The sequence below is a fragment of the Daucus carota genome, chromosome 4 (genome assembly GCF_001625215.2).
Source record: "Daucus carota subsp. sativus chromosome 4, DH1 v3.0, whole genome shotgun sequence".
NCBI classification, from domain to species: Eukaryota; Viridiplantae; Streptophyta; class Magnoliopsida; order Apiales; family Apiaceae; genus Daucus; species Daucus carota.
The window spans coordinates 50,372,913-50,387,080 of record NC_030384.2 but is presented as its reverse complement, the minus strand read 5'-3'; the positions used below and the strand labels follow the sequence as shown (position 1 = coordinate 50,387,080).

Genomic DNA, 14,168 nt, shown 5'->3' with positions numbered 1-14,168 from the left:
TAGTTCTCTTCAACAAGGTGTTGCGAAAGATATCATTCTAGGAACTATTTCCGACATGTACTGTTTCTTTAAATGCTGACATGTTCAACCAAATGGAAAGAGGAAGATTGCCCTGTAGTTTGGTAATTTACTCGGTTAGTGTTGTATTATATCAAGTTCAGAGAGTGTGATAGCTCCTAGCTGCATCCTTCATTTCCGTTAAATATGTGCATATGACCTGTACGGCACAACGGATTCAAGAGGGAGCCTGATTGGATCAATGCTACTAACAGAAGTTGCTGATTTCTAGTGGACGATAAAAGGGCTTTGAAAATACACTTACGGTTTACAAGGAAAACAAAAGGGAGAGAAAACTAATGATCTGTAACGATAAAGTGGTTACTTTTAGCAAAATCATAGATGCGATGAAAGATGTCCCAAACATAACGAACCACCAGTAAACTCTCAAGTCTTAAGACAATGTGATCCATAATAAAGCAACCAACAACTACCATTACATATTAATACTACCAGGACTCTTACATTGGATGTGAGTGTTGGATCACTAAGAAGATCAAGTTGTTACATTAATCTGAACCTATCCATCCCATAACAAGCTGCAACTGTGATATATGATACATCTATTTATTCCATTGCATCTGTGTGCACCTTGTTGTAGAGACGATATATTAACACAGACTTAGATGTCTGGGGCTCCCTTTCAAGGACAGCAATGACATCCTTGACAGAGATATTACGTGGAATGCCTGGTTGAGACATGACTTGAGCCTTTCCAGATTTTCTTGTCACTCCTGCTATCAAAATTAATATTAAGAATATATTATGCTGATTGCCAAATTTTTAGAGCAGCCTCAATGGTATCAATAGTAATAGAACATGATGCTTTATAATGGGAATCATGAAAATAAATGACAGTCACATACCAGATGTAGCAACAGTTGTCCTTTGACTCCTCCCACTATCTTGATTGTCCCTTGTATTTTTTACAGGGGTGGTTACAAGCTTGCGGTTCACCTCTTTAACTGGATGAGAAGATGAAGCAGAATCAGCCCCTCCTTCACGTTGTTTCTGCCGGGCTTCAGCCATTAATTGCCACTTTGAAAACATGTCATCTCCTCCTACAGCAGCTCTTGCAGCAACATTTGCTGCTGTTGTTCGCATCTTGTCATCATCCTCTTTGTTGGCCTTTATATGCACAGATTGAAATTTTTAAAACAAATAGCAACATTGAATTTGTCCTAATACCACATTTATGCCCAAATAATAAGCACAAAAACCTTGATAGGTCTTGCTCGAGTGTCATCCTTCTCCTTGTCTCCTTCAACTCCAGTATTACCTTCTGGCTGCAGGTGCCAAATTCAAAGTTATAGCTTTCCATTATATACACTCAGCCCAACCAGGAACAGTAGCCTATTATAGTAAATGACAAATAAACTTACATCAACTGCACCCTGACTTTTTTCTGAGTCACCTTGTTTCTTATTCCATTCTTCTTTTGCTTTCCTGTTCATTGCGATGATTTGTTGTCGCACATCTGAGGTGACAATGGTTCGATGTCTTGGCTTCTCGATATCAACCCGCTACAGATAATAATTGTGGAATGAGTTACTAAACTTGATGATTAAAATGACATCTTCGGATTTGTAAAGGAAAAAGTATGAGAGCTGCAACAATAACCTGTTTCGACAGCCTAAACAAATTACTTATCAGTGCACGCAAACGTTCCTCCACACTCTGAAAACTTAGTACCATTAGCAAAGTGTACAAACATTGCAACTAAAGCTAAAGTCATAGAAGCTCTACCAGTGACAGGCATCGTTCCACGTCATTGCCTATATTCTTTAGGCCCCATTTTTTCACTGCAAGACAGTAATATAAATCCCAGAATGTCAAGTTACAAGCTGCAGAAAGCACTTGCAAGATCAACACACTTATTATACATCCATGATTTTGCGAAACATGAAGAACAAAGTCTTAACTGATTTCGCCCATTTTTTTCTGAAGTGGAACTCTCTGCAAAATTAACCTTTCTTCTTCTTCTTGCACAACCCTACGTGATGCTTCTGAGACTCTACTGTCTTCCTTGGTCCCAGAAAATAATTGTTCTTCCTCTTCCTATTATAATATTATTAAAGACATCATCAAATCTTTAATTGGTTCCTCAATTGATTATGCAAGTGGGTAAATGTAGATCGAAAAAGTATCTACCCGCAAATTTACTCCACTGACAGCAGTAACATCATTGAGTTGCTCGATGCTTTGATCGGAATGAGAAACCTTTTGCTTTTTACTGTAAAACATAAAAAGTATAACTAAGAGATAATTTAAAAGGCAAACAAAAGGCTAAGATATCTTTAAAGCTGCTTAAAGCACATAATATCATATTACTTCTGTTGCAAGGGTTCCGGGCCAGGCGATTCTAATGCTTTTTTCTGGCCAATATTAGGCTTCTTTATGGGTGTTTTGGCAGTACTTCCGGGACCAACTGGACGAGTAGCAGACGATAACCGAGTACTCAACTGTCAAAATGAAAGTATGAAGATTAGAGGAGTATGACTGTGAAAATCATGTGTAGTGAATATCATGTACAGAATCACCATGTCGCAAGCCAGAAGAGAGAGAGAGAAACAGTAAATGGCATGGAAGTAAACCATATACATTTTTCATTGTTTTTTCTTTTACCTTCCAAGATAAACCGAAAAACTTAACATAGTAATAAATAAGAATCTGGAATTATCGTTGTTCCTATTTTAGTTTTTATTTGTTTAGGAAATGATATTAGCCAAAAAACCTGTTCAACATTTAATATCTTTTGTCACTACAAACTTACTTATGTTTAACTTTTTTTACTTAGCTGGGATAAAGCTGTGTGGAACAGTCTCGACTTACCTAGATCTACATTGCACAAAAAGTAAATAAAAACATAAGATATATAAGATCTGATCTCACTTCTATCAATAAGAACTCAACATTAGTACTTGAGGAAAGTATATTTCTTCTTTTTGGGCATCTCTATTCTCTATATTGAAAGTTCTATGGAGCATCTAGGGGTCGTTCGGTTGGGGGTGTTTTGGAATCAGGTATGGGTTTCATTCATTCCAAACCCATACTTTTGGTTGAAAAAAAAATTAAAATTCGAAAATCATACCTCAAAGCCCTAAGGTATGAGTTTTTGATACCCACGGGGTAGGTGGGTATAAGAGAGCAGTATCAGAATGAACTTTATTTCTCATATTTTTATATCTGTAATCTGTCTCGGCAATTAAATATAAATGTTTAATATAATATTAAATCAATGCAAAAATATATTATAATAATAATCTTATTAATATTTTTAATTAATTCAAATTAATAACTTAATATTTTTCAAATTAAATATATTGATTCCCACACTCAACCAAACAAATCATATCAGGTATGATACCTCAAACTCAAACCGATACTACTTTAGCCCGATTCCTCATCCCAACCCCATAACACTCATCGACCAAGCGACCCCTTAGGAGTTCTTTCATGAAAAATAACGAAGGCTTTAATATCTGGAAATGAGACAAAATTGTGAAGATAGTAAAGGGATGGTTTTAGATATGGAGCATGTGAGGTTCTAGGTTGCTTGAAAAATATAATAAAGATTTATATTAGTAAAAAATGAAAATCGGTTCTCTCCTTTCCCAATCCGATCCTGGTCAGTCCATTTAGGTTTAGACATGCTAAAGATACTAAATTATTATTCCTCTGGATATCAACTCAAATGACTACTGAAAATTACTACAGCTGTAGAATTTAAGTTAATAACAGTATAACACACAATGGTGATGAGAGATGAGAGTGGAGCAAATAACAGTTTGTTGGAATATTATGCAATATATGACAAATATGGAAGTAAGGGAATGGAATGAGTGAGTTAGGAGAATGCAAGAATTGTAGAAACAGGAAAATGAAGTATAAATTAGCAGAAAACACAATGTATCTTATTCTATAATAATTGTCATTCATATGATTTAACTGAGCCTAATAATGAAGATTACAACTGTATAAATAGAGATTGTAAAGTGAAATTCTAAATATAAAAAGCTAATTCTTGTCCGTGACTACTACCTAATATTTATCTACTGCCTTTTTAACTAACGAGAATAATTCTATAAATCATGAAATTTAAACAGCTCAATTAGTTGTAAGTAATTTATCCTGATAAATGATTGACTCTTAACTTGGTGGGGAGCAAACCCACATGAGAAGGGAGAAATATATGACACATATTCGAAGCATGATTAGCTTATAAATTGATGTTATGCTTATGTGGCAACCACAAAGTGATGAGTTATCATGAATTCTAACCAATCACAGCATAATAAATTAATATTGTCTTTTAGTACACCTACATCATACCCCGGGGTAAGTACATTGCCTGCCATGTAATTTCCCATTATGACATATTACTGGATTAGGAGATTTTTCCAGATATCCTATACTCCATCCTACTAGTTGGTGATTCAGTTTAACTAAACTGTTGTCTAGCTACAAGTCTACAATAATTAAATGGCTACAGATCTAGATTAGCTATACTTGCCCCCGATCCAATTTTCATTTTCACATCATCCATATGATTAAAGCTCCCTGTTGACTATATTTGAGTATTTGGCAAACCGCCGATGAATGTATTCAAAGTGAAACAACTTTATTAAACAGTTGAAGCATCAAGAGAAATACCGAGCTACTAGTTTCCAGCTGGGTTGTTATACTTGTCGGTGCAGAGAACCCCATCCTAGATTGCTGCATTTCATTGGATTTATCACCCAAGTTGCTAGAAGAATTTCCTTGTTCGAATTGTGCAGAGGAAACAGAAGATACCCCCTGGGAGGAAGACAACTGAGTTTTCTGTTGCTCGTTTCCCTGATCGATTGGCTCTTGTTTCACATAATGTCCTGAAATTAAACCACTATTACTCTAATACTGTCTTACTGATGATTGACTATAAACTGAATTCTATAACCCTTTCAAAAGAGTTGTTGAGTGAGAAAAATTACCACCACCCTGCATTCTCATGGGTTCAGTAAAAGAATTCTGCTTAGGCAAACCCATTGAATGAACTGTGCCAACTCCTGGACGAACTGTAACTTGTCTCATCTGCATGTTTTGAGGGGGTTGTTTAAGAGATTGCACTGAGCTATTTACATTTCCTGCGGCATATTGATGATAATTACTGCCTGTAGTTCCATAAGGGGGAAAAGATGGAGGAAAGTGTATATGTTGTTGCTGATTGTTAAGTCCCTGTATCGGAAAGGGACGTTCTTTTTCTTGCTTTATATCACGTAAAATATGTGCATTATTATCCACTACTGTATTACTTGAATCACTGAACGTTTGTGCCGCAGAAGAGGGACCCAGCTGTTGAGCTGGAATATGAGAGTGCGATGCAACTTGGTTGGGTGGAACTTGAGAGCTGCGAGGACCCTGCAATTCAGCTCAGGTTAAGCAATAATCCATCTTAATATTAATAATAAACAATGTTAGTATTACTCCATCAATATCAAGTAAAATGTACTAACTGTTGTAGTAATGCTTTTGAGAATAATAAAGAAGCTGTAGTGCGTTACTGGAACCCGGTAACCCACTACAGATTCTCTTTAATAAAAAGGGTAGAATTATAAGTTTGACAGTAAATTGAAGCGAGGAATGAAAAGAAGAAATTTTGAAGATCAAATTAGCAAAATATAGAGCATAGTAGTTGATCTTTCTTCTCATTACCTGTTCCTGCAACCTTACTACTGCAAGCTTGAGCATGTGATCTCCGACAAGAGCTCTCATGTGCTTGACAAATGCATCTTTGGAAATTTCATTTTGCTGAAACAGCAAGATACAAAATGTAATTAGGGCAAATTATTATTATTATTGTTATTATTTAAAAGAAGCAGTAGCTATAACAAAATCGGCATGCTAAAGTTACTTTTAGTTTATTATAGAGAGTTCTGAGTTGCATGGCTTTGTCTTTATCAAGTAATGGTTCTATAACTGGAAACAACATCGCAAATGGTACTTGTTTTCCATTTTTCACAGCATTATTCGCCTGCGTTGTTGCTCCAGCTTGTTGAGTATTCATCTTTTGTGACCGGAGGTACTGAGATAAGCTGTTTGGATCTTGTGATCTATTTTGTTCTTGACCAACAGCAGTACTATTCTCTAGGTTCTGGATATTTATTGGTTGTGATACATGCAAAGTTTTTTGTTCAGAACGCTCTTGCTGATGTGGCAAATCTTCTGGAGACTGTTTCTGTTGCAAGGGAATGGACTTCAACTCCTTTACTGAGTCGGTCTGTTGTAGCTGGTTTTCTGAACCAGAACCATGCTGGTTTAGTACGGTCTGCTGCACTTGATTTTCTGAACCAGAACTATGCTGGTTTACTTTTACAGATGAATGTAGCTCATGCTGCTGGGAAACATTTACATCTTGCTGACTTTGGCAAGTGACAGTTTCATCATGGCTAGAAGTTTGCCACTGTGGAAACTGGCCCGAATTATGGTTGTTAACTTGAGATAAAACTGCTGAAAATCCAGTTGCATATACCATTACAAGTCAGATGTAAATTCATCAGAAAATATGAAGACATTTAGGAAGATAAAGAATACTTGGAAAAAAAAAAATTAAGTTGCCACTTGCCACAAATATTCAGCCTTGTGCAGGGGAGCCAATACATGCTCTTCTTATATACAAATCTAGGATATAATGCACTGCAGTGACAACAGCAGGTACACATGTACGATTTACATTGATTTTCTTTTTCTCTCTTCAACTGAAGTCAATACAATTATCAATAAACTTGTCTAAGTACACTTGTTCAATTTCATGGAGAGAACTTATATTTTTGAAGCAGTTACGTTAAGGAAAAATTTAAGTCAAAAGCAAAGGAAAGCAAGTGTGCTCAACCTATATACATATTACCTTCGTCTACAATCACCAATGACCAAAAGAAACGAGTACAGAATATCTACGGGAAAACAACCATATATTAAAATCATCAATTACCTAATATTCTAGAATATTTTTATTCATAGAATTATAATCTACCCCGCAACCCTAGGTCACTCAACTACGTACACACAGATTGGCAAAATGGCAAATTTCCTCTTTTCAACAGTAACACGGCACTCACTCACTGTAACATGAATCTAAGCATCGTGCTTTAAATTAATTGCATAATACACATTACTCCCATCGACAATAAACCACAAAAAACACAATAACAAGAGGCTTTGGGTTCGAGCCACAATGAAAGATGTTGGTGACTATTCAAATCTTCCCAAATTAACCATGACCACATACATAGGAAAAAAGGCATAAATTAAAATCAGTCAAGTACCCACATGGCCACATTAACAACATCCAATTTCTCAATAAATATACGAACTTGACCTCTAACTCCAACCCGTTTAACCCCACACTCAGAAATCAAATTAGGGTTACAACATTATCACCACCCAAATCACCTTTCCAAGAACATAATTCTGGAAAAACCCATCAAACACAAGCAAATAAGAAAACATGAATCAAGTACCAGTTTGAGAACCAGAGCTGTCCCCTTCAATATCTCGATTAAGGGCAGCTGTGAAAGCTTCTACATCAGCCCCAGAATGCATCGTTTCATCCTGTTATTACATCAAACACATCAATCTAAGTGAAATTACAATTAACGTTAAAGACACACAACACAAACATAAATACAAGTAATAGATTAAATAAAACCTCGTCTTCTTCGAGGAGCTTCATAATAGAAGGGTCCATCAAGAATCACAATTCTTGAATGATCTTCAACTTTGTGGATGATTAATTAAGTAATTAATATGATTTCGATGAGCCAGTGGAACAGAAATAAACAAAGTGTTCATAGGCTAAAGCGCTTTATGCCCTTCCTTTAATATATACACGAGACCGAACGAATATTTTACCTGGCATATTTTTAAATTTCTATTTGTAGTAGGATATATATTTTCCTGAAATAAATTTTTGTTTTTCTATCATATAAAATACATATATGAAACGGCCTTTAATATTTATATCTTAAAAATTATAAATATATATAATTTTAGAAAGAAAATAAGGAAAAATTCTTTCTCTAAACAATATCTATAATATAAAATACTATTTGATTGCAGGATATGTATTATAATTATAATTAGAAATAACACTTATCAGAATTAATTGCCAAAAATATTTTTGAACAAATTATACTAGCTGTCATATTTAATATTTTGTAAACTTGATTTCTTAAATTTGCAACTTGAGGACTAAATAAAATTATTTTTAGAAAGTTATAATGTAATTCTTTTTTTCTTTTTTTGTCAGGAGTTATAATGGAATTCCTCTTTAAAGAAATAATGATATTACCCATCTTCATTATACAGTAATTTTGAAGTTTGAAACATCAAAATATTAAAACAGATAAAATCGAGCTTAAAATTAAAATTAAAATTAGGCTTAAAAGTGTGATATTTTAGAAAAACTGGACCCACTCCGGCCACGTAAGTTCGAGTACCTCGCCACGGGCCCACGGTATACTGGTCCCTCTGTTACAGTCCTTTAATATTAACCGCTGCTTGTACAAACCAAAAATATGTAAAAATCTCGTTGTTTTTAATCTTCTTCCTCCTGTCTTGCCACTTTTTTTCTTGATCAAAAATCATCCTGTGTTTTTGACCTAGAAAAGCTCTGACTACATTCAATTTTTTACACATATCTGTGTTGTGTGTATGTTCATGCACACACACATGATATCATACCATTAATCGCTGCACAATTTTACCAGACAATTTAAGGGAAATATATAACGACAAACTGCATATATATTTTTTACATTTTCTCGCACACACATACCCATATATTTTCCGGTATATGGAATGGCTGAGGAAGATGGCATTTCCTGTGCGTAAAGTTTGGTACAATGTTTCTAGGCGTCGCAAAACCTCCGGTGAGCCTCGAGTCTTCGACCCCTCACATTTTGTCTTTTTTTCGACATTATTTTCCATGTTACAACATTTTGTTTTGATGAATTATCTTAAGTTCGATTTTATAGGGGCGAACATTCTTTTTCATGGTACATGATTAGTAATTTTCTATTGACGAATTATCTTGAGTTCGGGTTTAATTATATAATAGTATGGATTAGAGTTATAGCAAGATTGAAGAATGTTTTGGGTTCAATTCATTAATCTTTTTTTTTTCTAAAATTCATTCTGTTAACACAAAATATTTCTCAGGTATGAACATAAAGCAGGTACAGCTACTGTGTTAAAACATAATATTTCTCATGAATAAACTCAGTAATTTATAACGTAAATTGCATCATGCCCTTAATTCGGAGCTTTGTTAGCTAGCTCGATCCTGCAACTTAACCATAAGCCTTGTGCATTAGTCATCAGGCGATGATCTGAACATTTTCTCTTCAGGATTTCCCTGTTTTGTGTACTTATGTTTTTAATTAGACTATTTGAGCTTAACATAATACAATCTGCAGGCCTGCTGAAGCTGCACCACGATGTGAGAACTTGTGAGTACGAGGACGTGCATGTGCTATGGGAGATATTGAAGAATAACGAATCAGGGAGATCAAGATCAACAGCTTCCGGTGGGAAAAAGGCACATTCCAGAAAAGTATCTAATTGGGCAAGGTGCAGTCCATTATGTTGCTGCTGCAATTGACAATGACCTACATGCCTGTGAGCTACCCCTGATTCCATGTATACTGTAAGTAGCACATTAAGTTAAGAGAATTAGTAAAAAGATGGCTACTGGAGGAGCTTTTTGTACAGTTTGTAGTTGCTTCTCTTTTCGGAGATCTATCTGTCAAACTCTTAACCTATCAATCTCCGTGTACTTCATCTTTGATATTGTCAACTGCAAGAGTTGCATGAGGTTTTGTACTTCATTCTGCAGTAGTTTGATGATTGTTTACATAAATACATATTTCACAAAAATATTCGGTGCTAAGTGTCAGTACTCTCTAATGTAGTTCAACATATAACCTAATTTTCCTTCTGTCAGTTCCTAATAAGTTGACATCTGGTGATAGATATATTTTGGAATTGTTCGTTAAGAACCTTGCGAGACATATCCAAACAGATGAATAATTTTCAGTTGCTATGTAATATGTCTAAGACCCTTAAAGTCCTACAATTTGTATGGGCTCTGCTGGAAGAATCGTTGGACTTACATTTCCCGTTAGCTGCAGATTTTCATGAACTTTCTGTTAGGGAACTAGTCCGAAATAGACTTTTAGCTCTCATGGTATTTATAAATGGTTGTTTGTTAGGAGCCCATGCCACTTGACTCTTACCAGGTGTACGAATAAACAACAAAGAAAATAAGCAAATATTGCAGTCACAGATGCACCGAGAGTTCTAAACTAATGTTTTTCAAAGTGTTCATCAGCATGACTGGCTGGAGTCTGGTACCTGATGTATATTTTGGAGTCAATCACAAAGTAAAAGTTAGTGATGTAAAGGCAGAAGGGCCAATCTTCAAGAGTCTGCTCAGCTGCAGGCTGCAGCACATTTATGAAAGAAGGTCTGGGTTTAGTCACAGCATTCAATTCTCTCATCACTGTAAAGACTGTAAAAGAATGGCATAATAAATTTCTCATTTACCAACCCATGTTCATTTATCAAAGTTTCAAATATTTTATTATAAACTCCATATCTTGTATAAATGAGTATCAGACATGGGCTGTTGGTCATTTTCCTTATTATCTTTCCCCAATTTCTGGTAAACTTTGGTGCTTTGAATCTGAGGAGGCTGACTAAGGGAATTTGAATAAGAGTTTTCTTGCAATGGGTTGAGATATTAGTATCTTTTCTAATATTTGTTTTTTCAGAAATTTCGACTAACCCCGCATTTTGAAGTGATCTTGATGCTTTATAAAAGCACAAGTTTTCAAGATATATTAGTATTCTGTTAGTGTTTGAAGACATACAATCAAACAGAGAAAGATATTGAGAAAGTTTGTCAGTTTGTTGTAAAGTTTGCATCATGAAGAGCTTTGGATTCTGTGTTTTGTTGCTGCTGTTTGGGACAGCTTTGGTTTGCCTTGCTAGCACCATCACTTGCTCTCCTTCTGGTAATTCTTTCAACCTCTTCCTTTGATGATGCATCTCTAGGGGCTGTTTGGATCATGTGATTTGAACCCGTTAATGGGAATGCGAATGAGATTCTAATACATTTTTGTAGTGCAAACTCATTCTCATTTCCTTAACCGGCCTTAAATTGCATGATACCCTACTCTCTAATTTAGGGAGAAAGGAGCTATTGATTTATTAACTGTGAAAGTGTATGCTTCAATTTCACGTTTTTCCTGAAGACCTCTTTTGTTCTTCAAGTGTGTGTGTGTGTGTGTGTTTTCTACACGACTTTTCTTGCGATTAATTGTAAATACTATATGGTTTGTTAACCTCTGGTCTACCTTTTGGAGCTAAGGAACGAAGAAGGGAAAAAAAAAATTTGTAGATAAGTATATGCGAAAACAGCTTTTATGGCTGCAGACTAGAAATTTATATTTTTGTTATGGATTGTAAACATGTGATAGTAAATATAAACCAGGGAAGAAAGGATAAAACCAGAGAGTGCCATGCCTCTGTTACTCTGTAATGTTATTTCGATATGCAATTAATTTAGTTGTCATTTACTATTGGGGATCAACTTTAACCTACTTCCTTCTACGCTATGATCATATATTTAACTATCTAAGAGTGCGTTAAGGTAATGCTTATAATGATGGTGCTAACCTACAAACATGTAAATGGGAAATGAACGAAAGCTTCCTATGTAACAAGGAATGTCTATATTTCATAATATGTTCATCAGAGTAGTAGTGGTGGTGCCTGTTTGTCAGATCACCTCAGATTTTTTATCAGTGTAAAGGTCAAAAGTAGATAGCTCATGTCAGATTGCAAAACATAATCTTCTGAGAATGGATTTATGGTTCATTATTATATCACGATCGTTGGCAAGGAAGACTTCATCTGAATTCTGAAGTCTTTTAAATCTGGTCTTCGGTATGTGGATAAAACATAACAGAGAGAAACAAGTTGTTGGTAAATGCCTAGATATAGTAGTTCTGAACTTCTTTTTAACTTAAAATAATTAGTTATACCCGAGTCCAGTTTCCCAATTGTACCTGTATATGCTGCCTCATCCAAGAAAGCGTTGGGGTTTTAATTATTCTTTGCCTTCTTTGCCGTGACAGCCCGGTCTCCCTGATATCAATCTCCTATGATCATGATTTTCCTATAGAACTGATTGTGTATAAAAAACTGGTAAAACATGTTACAGTAAGAGTTTTTGTTATTTGAACATTTCAAAAATTCTAGGTTGATAATTTGTCTATGTATTATCCTAAGTGCTGATTAATCTTTCATGAAAAATGATCTCAGGTACTGCATTCAAGATAGATAAACAAGACATAGCTGAACCTGCAACAAGCAGGAAGTTGAAGGTAAATCCGGTTGATGCATTTGCTTATTTGTAATTACAGCTACATAGTTTCGCAAATTTAGCCAAAAATTCATAGTTACATGATCGTCTCTCCACACTGAAACAGAACGCTTTTACTAATCCTTCCCTTTCATCACAATTTCTTCAGGGTCTTAGTGCTAGTAGGGATAAAATGAGTGATGGTCAGCTGAATCTTGAAGATTACGGCCCTAATGATCCAGCTCCAAGTTCAAAAGCTTCCGTAAGACCCGGACCTATTCAGCATGGTACTCCTCTGATGCCTTATATCCCAAAGCCATCCCCAGCTGCACCACCTGCACCGCCTGCACCGGGTCACCCCAAGCTAGGTGCACTACCATGATGTAAGGTAGCATGCATATTACCAGCAATGATCAAAGCAACTCATTTTACATTTTGCGCGAAATGTTCAGATTCTGTTATTTGTAGCTTCATGTTTTTCCAGTGTTGTTATGTACCTTGTGTTGCATGTTTGTCACTTTTGGACCCTTTTTATGAATTGCTGTGATGTTTAAGGCTCAGCATATCTATGCAAGCTATTTACATTTTTAAACTCAGATTTAGGGTTTAATCTCCCAGTAATGTGTTTGATTATCGCTCGACCCTGATACCGAAATTAGTGCTCCCTCTCTCGACTGAGGTCCTTTATGTGGGGAACGGAGGCTTGGCTAATGTACTTCATTGTTCCTGTTTATTTAGGAACTGTCCTAGGTTGTTTATTTGGGGATTTAATTTGACATTTTTATAAATAGTAATTTTATAAATTATATTATTTCTTTTAAATAATTATTTAATATTTAAATATTTATATATAAAGAAAATTTTTAAATATAAGTTATAAACTTATATTTTATACACCTAATTTTTTTGTAAAGTAATACAAAAATCATAAACAAATGAGATGGACAAGAGTACAAATTTATAAGATGTATACAGCAGTTTCCTAAGGAAGTTCGTAAATATATGATAAATAATTTAATTTTTAAAAAATGAGAACTCGAATGATCGAACAACAATAATCCCTATTTATGTGTTTTATTATTATTACAATTTTAATACAAAATTTTTTCACAAAAAGATAATACAAAAATGTGTAAAAGATGAAATTTGAATATTTAATCAATAAAAATTAAGAGGCATGAATTAGACATACTTATTTATAAGAAATGAAAAATAGATGTTTAGTATTTAAAGAACGAGTATGGGACGATTAAACTTTTGTGCATAACTCTTAAAATTATAATTTGAGATATTATATAATTAATCTACCGGAGATGCAATTAGCTTAACTCTCATCCTTATTTTGAGTAATTACCTGTAACATTTTTCACCGAGTCACGATAAAGTTTGCAGACATCTTGTTCATTGAGAGACCATACATTCATACAAAAACAGTTACACCTGCATCCTTATTGAATATCTACCCACCCACTTGATAGTAATGATTCTTCTTAATTATGTCCTAAATTGAAGTGGGAAAGCTAGTAATTGTTGCAAATAATCATCCCTATACAATAAAGGAAGGCTAATTGTTGCTAAGCTTTTGCTTCAACTTTAATTAATTACACATATCAAGTACTCCTGATCTTCAACTTTGAAAAACTTTCTGCATAAGCAAGCTATGAACAGTAGTTAGTTAGTGAGTAGTTACCAACAAATTGAGTTAACT

General features: G+C 34.8%; 2 protein-coding genes across 9 annotated transcripts; one reads left to right on the top strand and one right to left on the bottom strand.

Annotated features, from left to right (window-relative positions):
• Positions 1-400: 400 nt before the first annotated feature.
• On the bottom strand, positions 401-7,901 carry LOC108218696 (transcription initiation factor TFIID subunit 4b). Of its 8 annotated transcripts, none has more exons than XM_017391768.2 (16): positions 7,742-7,901; positions 7,554-7,644; positions 5,948-6,543; positions 5,749-5,844; positions 5,349-5,454; positions 5,028-5,180; positions 4,711-4,925; positions 2,389-2,519; positions 2,209-2,290; positions 1,980-2,115; positions 1,804-1,859; positions 1,678-1,734; positions 1,440-1,580; positions 1,278-1,343; positions 924-1,185; positions 401-794 (listed from the first exon to the last, which is right to left on the bottom strand). In XM_017391768.2, the coding sequence occupies exons 1-16, from the start codon at positions 7,778-7,780 to the stop codon at positions 625-627; spliced, it is 2,397 nt and encodes a 798-aa protein (XP_017247257.1). In that variant the 5' UTR covers positions 7,781-7,901; the 3' UTR covers positions 401-624. The 8 variants fall into 8 exon arrangements, with proteins under 8 accessions (XP_017247257.1, XP_063947383.1, XP_063947384.1 ...); XM_064091313.1 differs by having other exon boundaries at positions 401-791; XM_064091314.1 differs by having other exon boundaries at positions 5,948-6,540.
• A 2,809-nt stretch (positions 7,902-10,710) lies between these two features.
• Positions 10,711-13,052, top strand: LOC108217971 (uncharacterized). The gene is made up of 3 exons (XM_017390884.2): positions 10,711-11,108; positions 12,421-12,482; positions 12,630-13,052. The coding sequence occupies exons 1-3, from the start codon at positions 11,021-11,023 to the stop codon at positions 12,840-12,842; spliced, it is 363 nt and encodes a 120-aa protein (XP_017246373.1). The 5' UTR covers positions 10,711-11,020; the 3' UTR covers positions 12,843-13,052.
• Positions 13,053-14,168: the final 1,116 nt, after the last annotated feature.

Bases quoted from the DNA above. Each gene is read 5' to 3' on its own strand.
- LOC108218696 (XM_017391765.2), bottom strand. From the start codon at position 7,780: ATGGACCCTTCTATTATGAAGCTCCTCGAAGAAGACGAG. The intron at 1,581-1,677 runs GTTATTGTTGCA...TATTATCTGTAG, and splicing joins TGTTTAGGCTGTCGAAACAG to CGGGTTGATATCGAGAAGCC. The intron at 1,186-1,277 runs GTTTTTGTGCTT...GTGCATATAAAG, and splicing joins CTCGAGCAAGACCTATCAAG to GCCAACAAAGAGGATGATGA.
- LOC108217971 (XM_017390884.2), top strand. From the start codon at position 11,021: ATGAAGAGCTTTGGATTCTGTGTTTTGTTGCTGCTGTTTGGGACAGCT. The intron at 11,109-12,420 runs GTAATTCTTTCA...AAATGATCTCAG, and splicing joins CATCACTTGCTCTCCTTCTG to GTACTGCATTCAAGATAGAT. The intron at 12,483-12,629 runs GTAAATCCGGTT...CAATTTCTTCAG, and splicing joins CAACAAGCAGGAAGTTGAAG to GGTCTTAGTGCTAGTAGGGA.